This window comes from Vulpes lagopus, chromosome 19 (genome assembly GCF_018345385.1).
Source record: "Vulpes lagopus strain Blue_001 chromosome 19, ASM1834538v1, whole genome shotgun sequence".
Classification (NCBI taxonomy): domain Eukaryota; kingdom Metazoa; phylum Chordata; class Mammalia; order Carnivora; family Canidae; genus Vulpes; species Vulpes lagopus.
Genome location: NC_054842.1, coordinates 6,839,952 through 6,854,170, shown reverse-complemented (window position 1 = coordinate 6,854,170; position 14,219 = coordinate 6,839,952). Strand labels below are relative to the sequence as shown.

The window sequence follows — 14,219 nt, the reverse complement described above, 5'->3', positions numbered from 1 at the left end:
CCCAGTCTCCTACTAATACTGCTAATACTGCACACACACTCAACACTAGAGCCTGAAGGGAGCACCCTGTTGGAGACATACTAATAAGTCAAAAAGAACTGGCTCACTTTTACAAAATGTTGCATCACCTGAGAAAATTAGTAAAAGGAAATCTTGCAGCAGGAGAAGGAAGGCTTCCTTTTCCCCTGATAAGACCGTCTCAGCCAATGAGAGACAGTCATGATGATAGCCAGCCAATGAAAAGCCACTATACCTAGAACTCCCAGTTTCCTCCAATTGACTTTTTGTTTATAACAATCTCTGCAGCCCCCCTCCCCCATAAAAACCGTAGTCTTCTCCTTTGTTCAGGGGACTTGTCTATGGTTTTGATACAGTTTGCTTGTCTTGGATTGCAAATCTCAGCTGTTCCTGAATAAATCCATTTTTGATGGCAAAATAACTGGTAGTTTCATTTTTTAAGGTTAACATAACTTATCTCCACAAAATATCCTTCCTTATAATCCATAAATTCTAGTGAAACTAAAGTGCATTAAGTGTTGGTATATTATAAAAGAGAGAGCTAAAAAGCAGCTTTACCACTGTCAGCCTAAAATTGCCTTTTGGAAAGCCAGAACATTTTTGACATAAAAGTTTGAACTTTTGGAGACCCTGTTCCTAATGGAAGCCGCATAGTTCCAGCATATTCTTGTGGTTCACTGTTCGTTATTATAGTACTAACTACACATTTTCAGTATTACTTGTTTGAGGACAGTCATTCCCAGTAGACTCCAGTAAGTCTTTGTTGAGTTCACTACAAAAATGACAACCACCTAATGGCCAAAGAAACATCTCTATTTGAAACCAGCAGCTTGTGATTTACCATGTTTAGATTTAGACTCTTAGGTATGAATACATTTTGTCAGTGTATGATGTGATTTCCATCTGACCAGTCTTGTGGGTGGCACGCACTAGACCTGTGATGAGGTCTTAACTCAACAGTGATTGCTGATTTCACTGTAATTTTTTTCCCTCAAAACTCCCTGGTCTATCAGATTAAGGTTTTCCAAGATTATTTTTAGAACCTCTTCACTTATAAATGGCTCCTTTACACTTTTCTCCAAGGAATTAAAGAGAATGTTTAGGTAAGAACTGACTTTCAGTGATTCACCCTAAATGTAAAAGGGGAAGCTGTGGTGAAGAGCATTTTCTCCCTCCAACGGCTGGCACCAAACAAGCAATTGGAGGTCCTTGCAAGATGTCTTTTATTTCAATCCACTGTTGCTTGCTCTTGACTTCCTTGTCCTTAAGAGAGTGCATTAGTAATCATAAATGAGAAAACAGATGACCTGAACACTTTGTTTATTTAGTAGATACATATTAAACTTTATATATTGCAGACATGACTTCTCTCTCTCTCTCTTTTTTTACCAGCATCCATTGGATATTTCTAAAGATCATTCATATATTAGAGCACAAAGTGCCAATTAATGCCTCAAAGCAGAAACCCTATGGATCATATTTTCTGACAACAATGCACAATGGTTCTAATCACATACACATACACACACACAACCATGAAATAAAAATCTAAGAGAAAAATCAAAACTGTAATTACAGAGTATTTAAGAATGAATGAAAATTGGAATACTTTCATATGGTCAAAGCTGAACTCAGAGGAAAAGCCATAACCTTGGAAGATTTTTTTTACTGTATTAAAGAATGAAAGTAAATAAACTAAGCAAACACTTTTTAGGAAACTTGTTTAAAAGGAGAAGATAGACAAAGAAAAATATTGCCATGCATAAAACAGAGCCAGGTGTAACCTGAGAACCTGAATAAAGGAGACCAGTGGAGGAAACCTAAAGATGATCCACCATTTTTCTTGGAAATAGGTATTGTATTTTTCCATGGTGTATTTCAGGATTTCAGCACATCCTGACTTCTGTGAAGACATGGAAGATGTTTGAAAGCTGTTTAAATTTGATAGTGAGATGATAAAAAGTCTGCTTTGTTTCCATTTTTAAAAAAGGAACTATAAAATAAGTTACTATTATCTTGTTAATGTTTTGAGGTACAGTTACATTCCTATTACCCAGGGGAAGATTGAGGACTATTTAAAACTCCTTATTGGAAGCTAAGAAAAAAGCATGTTTGAGGGTCACAAACACCAGGTGTTCTACAAAACGCACAACAGAAAAGCAACTGAGCAAAATCTAGGAGACTGTTGCAGGATATCATTAAACCAGGCTGAATTTTTTTTTGTCTATGTTGTTTGTAAGGATTTTTGTTTTGTGTTAAAGCTGTGGGACACACCTGCTCACAGTTTCCTGGGGAGGATATTTTGGGTGATGCTGAACTAACTTTCTTTTATTCCCAGATTTATACCAGCCTATGCCCTGCTGGGCAGTATTTGCTAAAGCTATTAGAGCATAAGAAGCTACTCTCCTTCCTGAGCTTTTCACCCTTTAGGGACGCAGCTCACTTTCTCCAATTCCCTACACACTGATTTCAGAGTAGATTGTCTTTCAGCCTCCATTTTTATGATGATTATGCTCTTTCGTCCTTTTCAATATTTCATGGGTATCTTAATGAGATGTAGGAAGAGAGAGGGTATTAGATGGGCCAATATTATGTGAGAATTCTCTACCACAGCATAATCCAAACTATGTGCCTTGGAATATTCTATTTGATCCTAACAGTTGTTCCATGAGTCTAAATCCCCTTTTATAGATTTACTGTGAAAATTGGGAAATTAAAGGCTTTGGGAAGTCCTGAGTAATGAAGCTTGGTTTATTTTATATAAATATAAGCTATTTGAGCACCCAACACTTTTTTACAGCTGCCTGGGCCTGGTTCTAGGCTAGGGTCAACCAGTAGATATCCTTCCTTTCAGTGACCTGGACCAGGCTTTTGGACCTCCATGCTGCTTTTTACCTTTCTATTTGCATGTACTGTGACCTTCCCACTGATTTTATTTTTTTCCCTTTAATAACAAAGAACACTAACTCTCATAAGCACCTGCCACATAGCATTTCATTGGTTGCTTTAAATATTAACCCAGATGCTGGACTCTTCTTCTTGATGGGACTGCATGTGTGTATTTGGTGTGTAGAGGTGAGGAAGAAGGTCGTCTGTGAAATCAACCCTACTAGTAGTCAGTTGGACATCTACACATGGGTTCTCTTTGCAGCCCATGGCTCACACTAAAGGTGACTCAGCTCTCTGCTAGTGATGGGGTAAAAAAATTCTATTCTTTGCCTCCTGAAGCCCTGAGAAAGTTTTAATCAGTTATTCACTTCAAAGATAGAATCCAAGTCCTATAGCACTGGTGGTGGAGTATAGGGCACAGCATCCCTGCTTCAGTTAGATATTCACCCTTGCTTAGCTACAGGCAGGGGTACAAGGCTATTCTCTCACATGATGAAGAATATCCCCTCAGACCCCCTTTCTCTTCATATTAGCATTTCCTCTCTGCCGCTGCCCCCTCTCCAGAATATGTCTCCTGAGGCCTTCATCTCACCTCCATTCCAAAACTGTGGCTCTTCTCCCAGCCATTTTTTGAATCTTGGAAGCCTTCAAGACTTAGGTAGGTTACAACTGTCCTTGTTCTTGCCATTTCTGCAGAGAGGCAGGAAGAAAATAAATGCTATGGCTTCTAAAGTCTCTCTCTCTCTTTCTCTCTGTGTGTGTGTGTGTGTGAATATCTGTGGCCATCTGTGCTGAGAACAACTGTCTTTCTCTGATTATCTATCTGCATGACTCCAGATATTTAAGGAACAGTAGGTATCTTGCACTAAGAGGGTAAAACCTTTTGGGCCTCATTGTGCAGAATGAGTGTATTTTCTCCTTTCTAACATTGGCTCAAATTACAAAGTCCCTGTTCCAGATATCTATTTCTGTATAACAAATCACTCCAAAACTTAGTGACTTAAAAACCACCAAACCATATTTATTTTGCTCATAAAGCTATCACTCGGGCAGGCCCAACAGGAATGGCTGCTGTTCTGTGATATCCAAGATCTCAGCTGCAGAAACACGTGTTCTCTCCACTGGGCCTCTCCCCCATGGTGGCCTCGGAGTGATAAACTTACATTGTGGCTCAGGTTCCAAGGGTGGGTGTTGCCAGGGAGAAAGGCAGAAGCTGCAAGGACTTTTTTGGCCTAGCCGCAGATGTCATGCAGTATCTCTTCTGCTGTATTCTCTTGGTGACATAAGACCAGTCCTGATTCAATATGGGAGTGGGCTACACAAAGGCAAGAGTATTGGGATGCAGGGACCATGGGAGGACCACCTTGGGGGGCTGGCTACTATAGCGTTCCTCTGTTTAGCTTCCAAAGGCAAGCTGATTTTTTAATATAAGTTAAATTAGCCTAGAATATGCCATCACTGTACCCAAAAGTTTCAGCGGACACTCTACCAGAAAGAAGAGATCAGGACACATGTTTTCTATGCTCCTTCCAGCCACTGTGTTGCCTTTATTCAATGAAATATTGAATTAGAGGCAGAGAGTGTTTGTACTCTGGCATTCCATTTTAGAGAATATAAGTCATATTATCCACTCTGGCTCTCAGAGAATCCATATTGACTCTGTACACTCAATTTTGTATCAGAGAGGGAGGAAATTCTGGATGCTGGCTTTCAAATGACAGTAAGGCATCTGAACTACTGTGAAACCAGCAGCCCTCCCATCTCAGCTCCCAACATCATGCTGAGCAGTAACAAAAGAAATAAATGGAGACTAATGATACTAGGGTTTGGGAAATAATGCTTACCTGCACAAGATGCGCCCACTTAAGTCTTTTAAAAAGCAATTGTTCTAATGCTTTTATTGGTCTGTAACAAAATAATCAAGCTGACATTGATTTCAAGGTCATTGTGGATTGAAGTTTAACCATATTAATGACTAAGTAATTGGATGCAAGTTTAAATGCTAGGAGGAGCTTGCGGAAGAAGGCATCACAGTATATTGAATGCTTGTAAACATTAGTACAAGTACAGAGTAAGAGAGACTCCCCTACTTGATGCTAAATAGGACCCAAGTTCCTCTACTTTCTGAGGGATGAAGCACTAAAGATTCTTCTCCATTTTACATCTGCGAGGATATGATATACTGCCCTAAAGAAGAATGGATTCTGATTTGGCTACCTTTCTCCTAAGATGCTATTGGTTCTCCTCCATGTTTCTGGTTCTCTGCAAGGTGGGCTTGGCCTCCAAAAGGGAGTCCTTTAGGATGGCATGAGGGAAAATGCTGCCCCTAGTATAGAGGACGTAAAATGAAATGGGGCTTATCGCTGAGACTTTTTGCCCCATTCTCTACCCCAGGTTCATCTGTACAGGAAAATGCTTTCATAACCAAAGGTGCTGCATAATCTTCAACAAATAGGGCTCTTCACCCTTACCTTACTCCCATGTCACCCTCTGTATCTGTGCCTCATGCCCTTCTCTATCACTTCTGTTGGTAACTAGAGCAGCAGCAGGGACTGCCTATTGGCCACCTTTGGGCAGATCAGGTCTTAGAGGCTGGTGCCACCAGCTCAGCCCTCACATCTTACGGGCAACTCCAGGACTCACTTGGAGGACAGAAGAGACAGCACAATCACAAAGTGAGGGGGAGAGAGGGGAGGGGGAGCCCTAGCATATTGGGGGCTGGGAAGCAGGACTTCCTGATGTTCTGCAGAGAGACAGCAAATGTGACGATGCTAATGGGCCAGTACTGGGGACACCAGTCTGGAACCAGAATCACACTTGGCTGTGGGGATCTGAGCCTCATTTGGGCCCACACCACAAGCTGGAGCCCACTCCAGTTGGCTAACTTACATCACATGGAAGGGGATGAGGTGAGTCCTCGGGGACCACTGTGGCTACCACCCTGCCGCTGCCGCCCCCTGCATGGCACTTAGCTCTCTCAGCCCCGCCCCAACCTTGGGCAGCCCGGCAATGCTGTGAGATGGGCCCTCTGTCTTGTGGCTGGTACTCCAGTCTCAGATCCATGAGTCTTGTTTCACTGTTTCCCGGGTGGTGGGTCAGTGCGGCAGCTCCTCTGCGTGGACACAGTGTGAGATGAGGCATCGCAGCGGAGCCCGGCCACTGCAAAAGCAGGAGGGGCCAGCAATCAGATGTTTTCTAGGACATCCAGGGGGACAAGGCCTCTCTTCTTTCCACTGAGGACTCTGATAAAGCCATCCTGCTCTTCTTCAGAAGTCACACAGATCTGAATGCCAAGGAAGAAAACATGAGTGTCAATGGGGAGGAAGAAATTAGGAGCTGCTTGAATCACTGTGGACTGAGGCCAGGAGCACCAACTTGGAAAAAGAAGAGCAGTTTTGGGGGTGGGGGAGACTGGCTGTCTAAGAAAAAGGTTGAATAAATATCAGGGAGAATCTGAATTTGGAACTAGGCCCAGGTGCTGAATGTTTTGTGAGATTCAGTTTCGTGAATGAAGATCAATAAAATGTGATTAATCATATTGTGTCCCCCTGAAGAGTCCCTATGAGGACAGAATGATATAATACTTACCATAGAACCTAGCATGTGGCACCAATGAGTCCTCAATACATATGTAAAGATCCAGGTGAACAGCTACCATTCAGCAGGCTCCTTTCATGTCCTTGAAGTTTATACATGGAAGTCAAAGGAAGCTATTCATTCCTGGCCCCTAGCAAAGCAAACAGATGCTAACATCTCTCCTAGCCCAACGTGCTGGACTTCACCAGTAGATGGGTAAAATCTATCTGGATATCCTTGTCACTTATCACTGCTACTCAGCCCTTGCAGGGCATGAAGGGTAGATGTGATCAGATGGACATAATAGGTTTTTGAAAATAGTTGCCAGTGTGTTGTTTTATCTGCTTGACGTGCTTCCATGGGTGATAGTTATGCCTTAGGTTGGATTCTCTAGAAACAGAGCCAGAGACATGAATCCTTGTGAAGTCACTTGTTGTGGGTGTGCTCTTGGGAAGTGGGATCTGAGGGAAACATGGCAGACAGGGGGAAGGAGCTGAACAAGGGTGAGTTCTTAGGTGGAGATGAGTCTCAGCCTGATCCCACAGGAAGCTCTGAAGCATGAAGTGCACCACAGAGTAGTACCACTGTGAGGCAAGCGTTCTGGCCTTTTGGGCCCCATGTCAGTCATTGGCCACTGGCCGGCCTCAGGTGTGAGAGGTGTAACCTCGCAGGTGAGGCAGCTCTCGGTCAGTGAAAGGGCATTACCTAGATAAGGGGCAGCTGTGGGCTGTTAGCAGCCACAGCAGCTAGGAGATGGGTATACCCACACAGTGAAGGGAATGTGGGCAGGGCATTAACAGAAACCATTTTACGTGGATACTTAAAAGGATACTTAAAGAGCTTTATTTGTGACTCCTGGGGTTTGAGACATAGAATATACTGGATTCTGGTTCATGTTTCAGAAATTCACCATGTGAGAAACTTGATTGGAAACAGGCTCAGACAGGAAAATAAAAAGGAGGTAATTTGTAAGAACAGAAGATGCGTTGACTATTTCCTAAAGGTCAGAGGTGAGTTGTAAGAAGGAAATAGCCCTTAGGCCAGGTTAGATCCCGCTAGTGCCTCACAGGTAAGGGGACCACCAAAGGAAAGGTGAACCATCTGATTTTCAAAAGCTAAGACCTATCATTGCCATGCCACAAACACAACGGACAAGAGACCCCAGCCATGTGCAGGGTGATATGTCCTAAAAGAACCCATAAAAATGCCTTGAGAGCAGGATTTACCTTTAAAACCTGCAAATACTGAGTTTTCTTCCTTATTGAAATATGCCCCAAATTCAACAACTCTATTAGTCCAACCAATTTGCATCAATGAGAACCTTTACATCTGCTCCCTCGTGCTTATTTATTATTCTATTATTTTTGTATATTTTTATTGGAGTTCGATTTGCCAACATATAGCATAACACCCAGTGCTCATCCCGTCAAGTGCCCCCATCAGTGCCCATCACCCAGTCACCCCAACCCCCTCCCCACCTCTCTTTCCGATACTCCTCGTTCATTTCCCAGAGTTAGGAGTCTCTCATTTTCTGTCTCCCTCACTGATATTTCCCACTCATCTTCTCCCTTTCCCCTTTATTCCCTTTCACTATTTTTTATATTCCCCAATGAATGAGACCATATAATGTTTGTCCTTCTCCGATTGACTTACTTCACTCAGCATAATACCCTCCAGTTCCATCCACGTTGAAGCAAATGGTGGGTATTTGTCATTTCTAATGATTGAGTAATATTCCAGTGTATACACAGACCACATCTTCTTTATCCATTCATCTTTCGATGGACACCGAGGCTCCTTCCACAGTTTGGCTATTGTGGACATTGCTGCTATAAACATCAGGGTGCAGGTGTCCCGGCATTTCACTGCATCTGTATCTTTGGGGTAAATCCCCAGCAGTGCAATGGCTGGGTCGTAGGGCAGGTCTATTTTTAACTCTTTGAGGAACCTCCACACAGTTTTCCAGAGTGGCTGCACCAGTTCACATTCTGACCAACAGTGCAAAAGTGTTCCCCTTTCTCCACATCCTCTCCAATATTGGTTGTTTCCTGCCTTGTTAATTTTCCCCATTCTCACTGATGTGAGGTGGTATCTCATGGTGGTTTTAATTTGTATTTCCCTGATGGCAAGTGATGCGGAGCATTTCCTCATGTTCTTGTTGGCCATGTGTAGGACTTCTTTGGTAAAATCTCTGTTCATGTCTTTTGCCCATTTCATGATTGGATTGTTTGTTTCTTTGCTGTTGAGTTTAGTAAGTTCTTTATAGATCTTGGAAACTAGCCCTTTATCTGATACGTCATTTGCAAATATCTTCTCCCAATCTGTAGGTTGTCTTTTAGTTTTGTTGACTGTTTCTTTTGCTGTGCAGAAGCTTTTTATCTTGATTAAGTCCCAGTAGTTCATTTTTTGCTTTTCTTTCCCTTGCCATCATGGATGTATCTTCCAAGAAGTTGCTGTGGCCAAGTTCAAAAAGGGTGTTGCCTGTGTTTTCCTCTAGGATTTTGATGGATTCTTGTCTCACATTTAGATATTTCATCCATTTTGAGTTTATCTTTGTGTATGGTGTAAGAGAATGGTCTAGTTTAATTCTTCTGCACGTGGCTGTCCAGTTTTTCCAGCACCATTTACTGAAGAGACTGTCCTTTTCCCAGTGGATAGTCTTTCCTGCTTTGTCAAATATTAGTTGACCATAGAGTTGAGGGCCCATTTCTGGGTTCTCTGTTCTGTTCCACTGATCTATGTGTCTGTTTTTGTGCCAGTAGCACACTGTCTTGATGATCACAGATTTGTAGTACAACCTGAAATCTGGTATTGTGATGTCCCCGGCTCTGGTTTTCTTTTTCAATATTCCCCTGGCTATTTGGGGTCTTTTCTGATTCCACAGGAATCTTAAGATGATTTGTTCCAACTCTCTGGAGTTGGAATATTAGTGGTATTTTGATAGGGATTGCATTAAACATGTAAATTGCCTGGGAGCATTGACATTTTCACAATATTAATTAATTACTTCTCCAATCCATGAGCATGGAATATTTTTCCATCTCTTTGTGTCTTCCTCAATTTCTTTCAGAAGTGTTCTGTAGTTTTTAGGGTGTAGATCCTTTACTCTTTGGTTAGGTTTATTCCTAGGTATCTTGTGCTTTTGGGTGCAATTGTAAATTGAATTGACTCCTTAATTTCTCTTTTTTCAGTTTCATTGTTATTGTATAGAAATGCCACTGATGTCTGGGCATTGATATTGTATCCTGCCACACTGCTAAATTGATGTATGAGCTCTAGCAATCTTGGGGTGGAGTCTTTTGGGGTTTCTATGTACAGTATCATGTCATCTGCAAAGAGGAAGAGTTTGACTTCTTCTTTGCCAATTTGAATGCCTTTTATTTCTTTTTGTTGCCTGATTGCTGAGGCAAGGACTTCTAGTGCTATGTTGACTAGCAGTGAGTGGTGAGAGTGGACATCCCTGTCACTTTCCTGATTTTAGGGGAAAGGCTTCCAGTGTTTCCCCATTGAGAATGATATTTGCTGTGGGCTTTTGGTAAATGGCTTTTAAGACGCTGAGGAATGCTCCCTCTATTCCTACACTCTGAAGAGTTTTGATCAGGAATGGATGCTGTATTTTGTCAAATGCTTTCTCTGCATCTAATGAGAGGATCATATGGTTCTTGGTTTTTCTCTTGCTGATACGATGAATCACATTGATTGTTTTACGAGTGTTGAACCAGCCTTGTGTCACTGGGATAAATCCCACTTTCCCCTGGTGAATCATCTTCTTAATGTACTGTTGGATCTTATCGGCTAGTATCTTGTTGAGAATATTTGCATCTGTGGTCATCAGGGATATTGGTCTATAATTCTCCTTTTTGGTGGGGTGTTTGGTTTTGGAATTAAGGTGATGCTGACCTCATAGAACGAGTTTGGAAGTATTCCATCCCTATCTTTCGGAACAGCTTTAGTAGAGTAGGTATGGTTTCTTCTTTAAACATTTGATAGAATTCCCCAGGGAAGCCATCTGGCCCTGGACTTCTGTGTCTTGGGAGGTTTTTGATGACTGCTTCAATTTCTTCCCTGGTTATTGGCCTGATCAGGTTTTCTATTTCTTCCTGTTCCAGCTTTGGTAGTTTGTGGTTTTCCAGAAACGTGTCCATTTCTTCTAGTTTCCCTAATTTATTGGTGTATAGCTGCTCATAATATGCTTTTAAAATCATTTGTATTTCCTTGGTATTGGTTGTGATCTCTCCTTTTTCATTCGTGATTTTATTAATTTGAGTCTTTTTTCTTTCTAATAATTAGGCTGGTTAATGGTTTATCTATTATTAATTCTTTCAAAGAACTAACTCCTGGTTTTTTGGATCTGTTCCACAGTTCTGGTCTCCATTTCATTGAGTTCTGCTCGAATCTTTATTAATGCTCGTCTTCTGCTGGGTGTAGGTTTTAATTTGCTGTTCTTTCTCCAGTTCCTTTAGGTGCCAGGTTAGCTTTTGTATTTGAGTTCTTTCCCGTTTTTGAGGGATGCTTATATTGTGATGTATTTCCTTCTCAGGACTGCTTTTGCTGTATCCCAAGGATTTTGAGTGGTTGTATCTTCATTCTCATTAGTTTCCATGAATCTTTTTTAATGCTTCTCTAATTTCCTGGTTGACCCTTTCATCTTTGAGCAGGATGCTCTTTAACCTCCACGTGTTTGAGTTTCATCCAACTTTCGGCTTGTGATTGAGTTCAAGTTTCAAAGCATTATAGTCTGAAAATATGCAGGGGACAGTCCCAATCTTTTGGTATTGGTTAAGACCTGATTTGTGACCCAGTATGTGGTCTATTCTGGAGAAAGTTCCATGTGCACTTGAGAAGAATGTGTATTCAGTTGCATTTGGATGTAAAGTTCTATAAATATCTGTGAAATCCATCTGGTCCAATGTATCATTTAATGCTCTTGTTTCTTTGGAGATGTTGTGCTTAGATTATCTGTCATTTACAGAAAGCGCTGTGTTGAAGTCTCCCAGTATTAGTGTATTATTATCTAAGTATGCCTTAGTTTTGGTTATTAATTGTTTGATATACTTGGCAGCTCCCACATGAGTGGCATAAATATTCGTGACTGTTAGGTCCTCTTGTTGGCTAGATCCTTTAAGTATGATAATGTCCCTCTTCATCTCTTACTATAGTCTTTGGGATAAACTTTAATTTATCTGATATTAGGATTGCTATCCCTGCTTTCTTTTGAGGACGATTTGAATGGTAAATGGTTCTCCAACCTTTCATTTTCAGGCTATAGGTGTCCTTAGGTCTAAAATGAGTCTCTTGTAGACAGCAAATAGATGGGTCTTGCTTTTTTATCCAGTATGAAACCCTGTGTCTTTTGATGGGATCATTAAGCCCATTCAGGTTCAGAGTTACTATTGAAAGATAGGAATTTAGTGTCATCGTAATACCTATTCAGTCCCTGTTTTTGTGGATTATTTACTTGGGCATCCTCTTTCTTATGAAGTATCCTCCTTAATATTTCTTGCAGAGCTGGTTTGGTGGTCACACATTCTTTCAGTTTCTGCCTATCTTGGAAGTTCTTTATCTTTCTTTCTATTCTGAATGAGAGCCTTGCTGGATAGGGTATTCTTGGCTTATGTTCTTCTTATTTAGGACCGTGAATATATCCTGCAAGCCCTTTCTGGCCTGCCAGGTCTCTGTGGAGAGGTCTGCTGCTAATCTAATATTTCTCCCCATATAAGTTAGGGATTTCTTGTCTCTTGCTGCTTTAAGGGTTTTCACTATATCTTTTGAATTTGCAAGTTTCACTATGAAATGTCAGGGTGTTGAACGGTTTTTATTGATTTTAGGGGGGGGGACCTCTCTACTTCAGGATCTGAATGCCTGTTTTCCTCCCCAAATTCTCAGCTACTAGTTGTTCAAATATGCTTCCTGGTCCTCTGTCCCTCTCTCTGCCCTCTGGAACAACAATTAAACATAGATTTTTCCTTCGGATGCTGTCATTTATTTCCCTTAACCTTTCTTCATGGTCTTTTAATTGTTTTTTTTCCCCCTTTTTTCCTCAGCTTCCTTCCTTGCCATGAACTTGCCTTCTATGTCACTTACTCTTTCCTCTACCTCATTAACCCTCATTGTTAAGACCTCCAGTTTTGATTGCATCTCATTTAATTGATTTTTAATTTTGTCCTGATTAGATCTAAATTCTGCAGTCATGAAGTCTCTTGATTCCTTTATGCTTTTTTTTCCAGAGCCACCAGTAACTTTATAATTGTGCTTCTGAATTGGCTTTCTGACATTGAATTGTAATCCAAATTCTGTAACTCTGTGGGAGAGAGGACTGTTTCTGATTCTTTCTTTTGTGGTGAGTTCTTTCTAGTCATTTTGCTCAGTTCAGAGTGGCTAAAAACGAGTTGTACTTGTTAGAAGTGCAAACTCTTCTCTCCGTAGCATTCCAGATGTTCTCTATTTAAATCTCAGGTTGAATTAATAGGTTTTCAGGATGACTTGAAAGTTATTTAGGTAAGTTGGTGGGACAGGTGACTTGGGTACCCTACTCCTCTACCATCTTGCCCCGGCCCCCCTCCTGCTTATTTTAGATGCTTATTTTAAAAATGTCCAATTAAAATATTTAAATAATGAATCTGAATACAATTTACTGACATATACACAAAGATGTTGTATCAAACTAATGTCAAATACAGAGAACAGTGGGCAAGAAATCAAAATGTAAATTCTGGCCAGAGCTCAGATCCCAACAGTATTATCCCAAGCCATAAAACAAACAAAAAAGTGATTGCAGTTTGGGTCTTCATTAGTTTTTTGAGTCATTTTCAGAGTTTTCCTCATTTACATTAACAGTAAATTTCAGTGTCTCTCAAGCAAAAACCCAGTGACAGTTTAGGTGTGTGTCCACGTATGCTCCAAATCTTTATTTCCCCCTTTTCTCTCTCAAGATTTCAGTGTAGAAAAGAAACAGTACTTGGTAGAAGCAAAGGAAGAATTATTTGAATGTGTTTCAAAAATAGGAGGCCATGATGCACAAATGTTCATGCTTTGTTGAGTGTACTGACTTATTCTGCACCTCCTACTTAGCATCCTTGTAGTGATCTGATTTGGGGAGACCTTTCAAAGGATGAGGAGTTCTGTACCCACCATACACTGCTTGGATAGTTTTGAGAGCAGATAATGGGTAAACAGATGAGGAAGCTAAATAAAGTTGAAAATGATGAATACAAATGGTTGAAAATAGGCTTCAGCAGCTTGTACACTTCTCAGAAATGAAGGGTCTAGGATTTAAAATTCTGATGGTACAAATGCATAGCTCAGCCAGGCTTGAAAACATGCCATTTTAGGAAGTAATAACTGGGTTGGAAACATTTCCTTTCATTTTGAGGTGGAATGAAGAGATGAGAGCAGAAGATTATGAGTAGAGAGAGGTGAGAGGTGAGGGGGAACCAGAGGAACTCTGCTTTGGAGGGTCATGAATAGGGTGACCAACTTGTCTTGGTTTGCCCAGGATTTTCTTAGTCTTTGCCCTGAAAGTCTCACATCTCAGGAAATTCTTCATTCCCAGACAAAGAGGGCAGATGATTATCCCAGCAAATGTTTTACTGGCCAGGCCGCAAGAGAGATACCTGCAGTTTCTGAGGTCCCTTAATTCCCCACGGTCTGTTCCCATTTATTCATTCATTCACCAAGTTTTTACTGAGTGCCTCCTATGTGCTAGCTACCACTCCAAAAGCTGGATTAGTTTCCTA

The 14,219-nt window shown here is 41.1% G+C and overlaps 1 protein-coding gene across 4 annotated transcripts in view; it reads right to left on the bottom strand.

Moving 5' to 3' along the window:
- Nucleotides 1–1,321: 1,321 nt before the first annotated feature.
- Nucleotides 1,322–14,219, bottom strand: part of STAC (SH3 and cysteine rich domain) — a 155,065-nt gene continuing 142,167 nt past the window's right edge. For all 4 annotated transcript variants that reach the window (XM_041734387.1, XM_041734388.1, XM_041734389.1 and 1 more), the window contains one exon: nucleotides 1,322–6,190. In XM_041734387.1, the coding sequence (XP_041590321.1) occupies nucleotides 6,092–6,190 (99 nt within the window). In that variant the 3' untranslated portion in view covers nucleotides 1,322–6,091. The remainder of the gene's footprint in view (nucleotides 6,191–14,219) is intronic.